The sequence below is a fragment of the Colobus angolensis genome, unplaced genomic scaffold (assembly GCF_000951035.1).
Source record: "Colobus angolensis palliatus isolate OR3802 unplaced genomic scaffold, Cang.pa_1.0 Scaffold62, whole genome shotgun sequence".
NCBI classification, from domain to species: domain Eukaryota; kingdom Metazoa; phylum Chordata; class Mammalia; order Primates; family Cercopithecidae; genus Colobus; species Colobus angolensis.
The window spans coordinates 2,300,891-2,309,233 of NW_012119821.1; the positions used below are offsets into that span (position 1 = coordinate 2,300,891).

An 8,343-nucleotide genomic window follows, 5' to 3' on the forward strand; every position below is an offset into this window, starting at 1 on the left:
AGGATAAGGGGGAACTACCGAACATCTCTTCAAACTCTATGTGAGTTTGAAACTCAGGCTTTCAGAGGCAGGGCAAGTAAAAAAGGCATGACGTGGGCCAGGAGTTTGACACCAGTCTGGGCAACACAGCAAGACCTCGTCTCTACAGAATTTTTTTTTTTTTTTTTTAACAAGGTAAGTATTTTTTCCATTTACAGGTGAGGAAACAAAACATACACAAATACATTCCTCGTAGAGTAGCCACTTTGAAATTCCTATACCAAGGACACTCTTTAAAGTATTATTTATAAAAACAAATTCTAAAAAACCTTACTATCCAACAACGAAATCCCATGCAGTAATTTAAATCTTTTCTTCTAAGAGTTAATCTTAGAAACAATTTTTCCAGTTATTATTACTGTTATATTTGGCAAACATTCCTCAATATTTAAATGGTTTTAAAAGGAAAGTTGGATAATTGTTTAAAGTTTAGATTTTGGGATACATTTGGATTCAAATCCCACTTACAAGCTTCCAGACCCTAGACAGGTTATTAACCCCTTTGATCGTCAGTCTCGTCACCTGTAAAATGGGTTAAATGATACACTTAAGATATGAGAATTAAAGTAAGATCTACATAAAGCAATTTGCATAGTTCCTGGAATACGGCACTCAACAAATAGTAAACTTTTGAAATAATAAATCCTAAACTAGGCACAATGGCATAGGCCTATAATCCCAGCTACAGACTGGTGGAGGAGGATCGTTTAAACCCAGAAGTTTGAGACTGAAGGATGCTATGATAGCACTTGTACAACAAAATAACAACAAACCCCTAACAAATCTTTCAGCTAATTGTGGACGTATTCTGCAATTAACTCATTCTAGTATTATCAAAGACAAAGGGTCAGAATCACTTAAATTCTACTCAGACACATTCTGAAAGATCCATACCGAGATTGCTTGGCTTGTTTTACACAGTTGAGGGGATTTATAATCCCTGCACTTAATTTGAGAAGTCCACACTCTCTCCTTTATGCTGTAACACATAGTATCTTAGGAGAGTCAGTTAAATGTTTGCCCAAAAATCCAAGCCGATTCAAAGCTTAAGAAACAACTTTGGCCTTACCTAGAAATGTCACAAGGGCTACCTCAGATGACAGTTTTCATTTCAGTTGATCCACTTAATTTTCCGAGTAGGCCAGGCGTGGTGGCTCACGCCTGTAATCCCAGCATTCTGGGAGGCAGAGGCAGGCGGATCACCTGAGGTCGGGAGTTCAAGACCAGCCTGAGCAACATGGAGAAACACTATCTCTACTAAAAATACAAAAGTTAGTCGGGCGCGGTGGTGCTTAGCTGTAATCCCAGCTACTTGGGAGGCTGAGGCAGGAGAATCGCTTGAACCCGTGAGGCGGAGGTTGCAGTGAGCAGAGATCCCACCATTGCACTGCAGCCTGAGCAACAGGAGCTATACTGCGTCTCAAAAAAAAAAAAAGTTCCAAGTAAACTAATGTGTATGCTCCTATACCTCCTAGTCTGGCTCCGCCTCCACACATGCGCAGAGCAACATTTCTGGTCTACAAAGCCCAGCTTCACCTGGATAGAGTTTGTTAGAAATGCAGACTCTCGAGCCGGCCTCAGGCCAACTGAATCGTATTTGCATGTTAACAAGAATCCCAGATGATCTCTATGCATGTTAATGTTTGAAAAGTGCTGCTCTGTAGTACACGCTGCTTTTTAACAAGACTATCAGCAGTTTCTCGGAGCCACTAGAGAAATCTCTCATGAACTAAGTTAACTTTAAATACTAATACTTGACACAGATTCTGTAAATCCTTTTCTTTTGCATTTTATGAGCTCTCGTTCACTGTTATGTAATACTAAAAACCCACCTGGATCATAGTATCTTGATCTCTCAGAAACCAGGATTTAAATTTTACCTGATGGATTAAATTACACCTCAAAGTAATTGTTCATATAGCTCCGTTTTTGTTTTGGTCATGATAAACTTAAAAATAGTTGCTGAATATACTAATGATTTCCCTAGCACAACTTTCTATTCAAATATAAAATCATTTGCAAAAAGCTATCTTATGGGGCTTACATCCCATTTTCAGAAATGCTATTTATTTTTGAAACAGGGTCTTTCTATGTTGCCTAGGCTGGTCTCAAAGTCCTGGGCTCAAGCAATCCTCCCACCTTAGCCTCCTGAGTAGTGAGGATTACAGTCGGGTACTGTTGTACCCAGATCCAGAAATGCTATTTGAAAACAGAATATTTATGTGAAGCCACCGTGTAGTGACTACTTAGTATCCACGACACGATGCTTTGTACACATTATCTAATTTACCTAAAGTATACAGCGCTAGAACTATTTTTCAGTTAAGATGGAGCTCAGAGGCTAATAACGTGTCTAAGTTCCTACAACTATTAAGAAACAAAGCTCAGATATAAATTCAAAACACTTAGGTATGAATTCATGTCTGACATTCAAACTTATCATTTGAATGTTTTCCAGTTGGTGGCAGTGCTATTCACAGTTTCAAGCATCCACTGGGGTCTTGGATGCCTAACTCCCAGTGTATTAACCACTACTACTGTTACATTTCTACAGTGTGTTCCATGGACTGTTCTGTTAGATTTAAAGCCAAATGGGCACTACATGCTGTAAGAATTCCGGCAGTCAAAACTAGAAGAAATATCTAATTTGCCTAGCTGAATATCATCCCAAATTTATTTGCTCATGGAATACTCTCCCTTTCTCAAAACCTGTATAATACTGAGATTAACCTTTTAGACATGTACTACAATGTACTAATCTTCACAACTTTTTTTGTGTGTGTGTGTGACAGAGCCTCCCTCTGTTGCCTAGGCTGGAGTGCAGGGGCGCGATCTCAGCTCACTGCAATCTCTGCCTCCCAGGTTCAGGCAATTCTCCTGCCTCAGCCTCCCAAGTAGCTGGGATTACAGGCATGCCCCACCACACCTGGCTAATTTTTATTTTTTAGTCGAGATAGGGTTTCACCATATTGGCCAGGCTGGTCTCGAACTCCTGACCTCAAGTGATCCACCCACCTCGGCCTCTTAAAGTGCTAAGATTACAGGTGTGAGCCACCGTGCCTGGCCACCTTCACAATTTTTAAAGAAGTTTTTAGAATTCCCTATCACCCAACGACTTTAAGGCACTTATGATGTACTCCAAAAAGGAATTTAAATACTTGCATGTAAAAGCTACAGGCAGAATTGGTAACACAAGAAATTTTACTAGGAAAATAATTTCTGGACTACAAATATTTCCATAGTAGAGATATGCTTTGCTTAAGAAATGCAAGGACAATCTAGGGTATAAATAATACAAATGACAAAGTGTTATGCAGCACCTTGAAACTCTCAAATTTTATCAAATGCTAAATCCCCTCACCAAATACGTTAACCTAAAATAATCAAAAGGGTGAGAATCTAATTTAAAGGTTTATTCAAGCAAAATGTGAGAGGATGACTCATCTGGAAACACTAACTCCAAAGGAATAGAATCAGAGATCTAAAGCAGAGAAGTTACGGTTCATTTATGTAGGCAGAGACAGAGGAGTTTTTAGCAGGATTATTACATTATTTACACAAGGTTGGTGCATAGTTATAGGAATATTTGGTTACAGGCAGCGTTTCTTTTTGGGAAGGGTTCACTTAACATTTTTTAGAGAGGGTGTAATAGTCACGAGATTTCTGTCATCTGGTCTAAACAAAGGACAATAAAGGAGATCTATAACAGTCATTAAAAAGGCAGGAAGTTTTTGTCCCTGACATTGTTTAATTCTCTCTGGTCATTGTACAGAAAAAGAAAAATAAGAAGACAAGTTAATCTGTAATCTGAGAACAGAAGTTGAAACCATATGTGACTCAGATCACAATCACAAGTTTTAAAGTGTTTGAGGTTGTTTCAGCAGCTTTTCAGTTTTATTTATTTTCACAAATAATTTTATAATTGATTTTCCAGGAAAATATGTCTGCTGTGACATCTACACCCTGTACTATATCCATCATTTAAAAAACAACAACGAAAAACCATTGATACTGCTTTTGAAGAGTCACGGAAGTATTTCCTAGGGTGTTATAAAATGAAGATGTAGAAAAGATACTAATTATGAATCCAATGAATAAATATTAAATGTCATTTCTTCTAGCTGAAATCATCATTCCAAAACTACTTCGTTCAGTTTCAAGATGGCAAAATTCTATCCAACTTTTTCTTCCTTTTGAAAATCATCCTAAAACAAATTGAACAAGAAACCAAAAGTAAACTCCAATTAAAATGCAACTAGGAGACATTTGTAACTCTAATGCAAGGAGAGCATATGCAGGAATGGCAAAAGACTTAGTAAGGAAAAGTCAAGTCCAAAAGCTTGCAGAGGGAGAAACCCAGGAGAAGCAAGTCAATTTACCAACGCAGATCCTCTGGCAGGCTCAGGAACTGCAGGTACTCAAGTACCACCAAAGGCAGAGGTAAGTCACAGGCTAGTAACAAGGGAGATTCAAGATGCTGGGATCCAGCAGTGATAAAAATTAGGTAAAAATTCTGCTGTTGTAGAGCTTACATTTTATAGGATGCAGTCGACAGTGAAATTTAGAAGTCCTATGGAAAACAAAGCAGGAAATGGAGAGAATGTGAACAAAGGACCGCTCATCTGGTCAAAATCTGATCTATTATGTATCAGAAAAGAAATATTAAACAATTTAATATATGAAACAATTGAATTTTTTTTTTTTTTTGAGACGGAGTCTCGCTCTGTCACCCAGGCTGGAGTGCAGTGGCCGGATCTCAGCTCACTGCAAGCTCCGCCTCCCGGGTTCACGCCATTCTCCTGCCTCAGCCTCCCGAGTAGCTGGGACTACAGGCGCTGCCACCTCTCCCGGCTAGTTTTTTGTATTTTTTAGAAGAGACGGGGTTTCACCGTGTTAGCCAGGATGGTCTCGATCTCCTGACCTCGTGATCCGCCCGTCTCGGCCTCCCAAAGTGCTGGGATTACAGGCTTGAGCCACCGCGCCCGGCCACAATTGAAGTTTTATGTTAAGCTTCTCTAATAATCACTTCCACAGAAATTAAGCTAATAAATGTTCAAAATGATTTCATATAAAACTGTAGCTCTGAGTTATTATGTACAGCTAATCATGTTTTCATAATCAATTTCTTTCAACTTTTCATGTAAACATACTAAAAATTCCTAGAATGCAGATTTGAATAATTACACTTGAATTCTTTTTAATTTTTTATTAAAAATGAAAGAAACACAACAATTTATTTACAATTGTACAATGTTTGAAACGGCTATCCTATTACTGTTAAAGCTTCATATTTAAAAATGTCTACATGATATGTGCTTGTACAAGGCTTGAGTATCAAACTTAACCACAAATGTGACTTTAGCAGCTTTATTGCACAATGATCCACATAACACTGCATTATTTGCTTAGTTTAGCCTACGTCATAAAGTGCTATTCATAGACGGGAAATTAACAGCCTGCTAAACACTGAAATTCTCCACGATATTTTCTAGCTGAGTTGAGGGTAAAAAGCTACTTTGATGCTACCAGCCTGAGTAACAGATTTTCATTAAAAATAAAACAACAAGGACAACCAAAAAAAACAGGCCCAAAAGTTTGGTTACTCTGCTAAAACATGTCAAAAGCATTCCATAAATGATTACTGCTACAATGCATAACAGTAGTTTCTGAACATTTTAACTTCAAAAAAATAAGTAGTTTAAATAAAAACCACCTACTTGTAAGAACACCTTTCAAAAACACACAATTTAGATAGAATGTAATTCTTCAAATTAAAAGATATTTTAAAGGGTACACAGTCATTGCGATCTTAGTTATCATTTCTAAGTAATTTGTATTTTTACTGGCTTATATTAGAAATGCTTATTACCAATGAGAAACAGAAAATGCCACATAAGTGAACAATGTTATAAAAATTTATAATATATGTAACGCTACTAAAATATATAATGAACTTTTCAAACATGTAAATATAAACCAGGAAAACCTGATACGTAATAATTGGGCCAAAAATGAAAATCACAAAACACAGTAAGGGGGTAAAAGAATAAATATGACTTTAATATCAGTCCATTTTTACCAATATATCTGAAAAATAATTCTTTGATATAAGAACAAATATTTCCACAGAAGAAAAACTGAAGATAAATTTCTTTGGAAAAAAGTATATAAAGTGATAAGTTTAATGTGTTAGCCGAGAACTTCGTGTTTTCTGCAAGAAATCATGCTTACTACCCATGCTGGTAAATGAGTGTTACAGCTAAGCAGACTCTTCAAATGTCCTTAACAATACAGTTTGTGGTCTTAACAAAACAGTAGTATTCCTTTTCCAGGCAATATACTTTTAATAGTTACACACTTTAAAATACATAATTTTCCACTTAAATATACTACCATTTTTATGGTGTTTTTCTTTTTACCTATCTAGAGCTTTGTTTTCCTACTGAAAACAAATGTAAGACACATTGCTTGTACTAATTCCTATCCATAAGGCATTTAAAAAATATCTTCTCTTAGGACATAAACATGATATAAAAATGAAAAATCAAACACAAGAGAAGCATAATAAATACTTTTGTATCCCCCCCCCATCAGGAAAGTGTCAGCAACACCAGCTGACAGAAATAAATTAGATATCCTGTACATAAAGTAAAAGCTAACCATTTCAGTATTAACTTGGAAAGAACATCTTCACTTTCATCATTTGTGAAAAGCAGAACAATGACATAGAAGACACATGACTGTTTAGATTTTCTGTATTTCAGGAAGAATCATACTCGAACACGTGTGGTGACAGAACACTCGGTGATACGGAATTAGTTACGAAGGTTAACGCTAAGGCATTGCTTTGTTCAGTTTTTGTCCTGAGTCACATCAGGTGTTCCAACTACATGTCCTCTTGGTATTCCAAATATTTTGCTGTGATGGGTTCTTCAAGCTGAATTCCTCCACTGCCCATTAATGCAAATGCTGGATACAGTGTATGTGAACAGTCCACTTGGCGCTCATAAAGACATTTCATGTGATCCATATCATAGAAACTTACTTTGCCTTTATCATAGTCAAGGAAAATCCCAATACTTGTTGGCATAGGAAGAACTCTGTTTTCAGGTTCATTAGAAGAAGTAGGTGACTTGGGTATAAAAAATTTCTTCATGCCTATAGTAACTAAGGTAAACGGTTGTGAAGAATCGAAACAGGCGTCCTCACTTCCACTGTCATGGCCACTGTCTTGCTCATATCTGAAACACAATACACACAGTATCTGTATCTTCAACCATAGATCTAAGTATCTTCAAAGCATTTTCACAGGATAATATACACTGATATAAAGTTAAAATAACTTTTACATCAAAAGCTTTCTATTAAAACAAAATCAAAAACATAAAAATGACATATTGCAATTTAGAATTATACCACAGACTCAGCCCCAAATTCCCTGTCATTAAACACTGCTTTAGTTACATATACAAGTGAAACCCTAGAAAATCATTTAGCCTTCCAAAAGGTGAGGGAGAAGAGGGCAGTCAAGGAACTGATCAAATGTTAAATTTTTATAGCACAGAATCATATACAATCACGCACCACATAACATTTCAGTCAACAACAGACCTCATATACCACAGTGGTCCCATAAGATTATAATGAAACTAAAATATTTCAGTTGGGTGCAGTGGCTCATGCCTGTAATGCCAGCACTCTGGGAGGCCAAGGCAGGTGCACCACTTGAGGCCAGGAGTTCGAGACCAACCTGGCCAACATGGCAAAACCCTATCTCTACTAAAAATACAAAAATTAGCCAGGCATGGTGGTGTATGCTTGCAGTCCCAGCTACTCAGGAGGCTGAGGCACAAGAATCACTTGAACGCAGGAAGTAGAAGCTGCAGTGGATCGAGATAGCGCCACTGCACTGCAGTCTCGGCGACACAGCAAGACCTTGTCTTAAATAAATAAACAAACAAACAAGCAAATAAATAAATAAATAAATTCCTATAGCTTAGTGACGTGGTAGCCACTGTAAGGCTATAGTATAACCCGTTACATGTTTGTGGTGATACTGTTATAAACAAACCTGTCTTCCAGTTGTTAACCAAAAGTGTAACACATACAATTATGTACATTATGCAATATTTAATAAGTGACTGTTACTGGCTCATGTATTTATTATACAATGTTTTTACTGTTATTGTAGATTTACTCCTTCTATTTATTAAAAAAAATGTTAACTGTAAAACAGCCTTTTTACTGTTATTGTAGATTTACTCCTTCTATTTATTAAAAAAAATGTTAACTGTAAAACAGCCT

At 36.8% G+C, this 8,343-nt stretch overlaps 1 protein-coding gene across 2 annotated transcripts in view; it reads right to left on the reverse strand.

The window, feature by feature from the left end:
- Nucleotides 1–5,230: 5,230 nt before the first annotated feature.
- The window catches only part of LOC105527356 (E3 ubiquitin-protein ligase TRIM36), a 45,491-nt gene continuing 42,378 nt past the window's right edge, over nucleotides 5,231–8,343 (reverse strand). For both annotated transcript variants that reach the window (XM_011963653.1, XM_011963652.1), the window contains one exon: nucleotides 5,231–7,280. In XM_011963653.1, coding sequence (XP_011819043.1) covers nucleotides 6,926–7,280 — 355 coding nt within the window. In that variant the 3' untranslated portion in view covers nucleotides 5,231–6,925. The remainder of the gene's footprint in view (nucleotides 7,281–8,343) is intronic.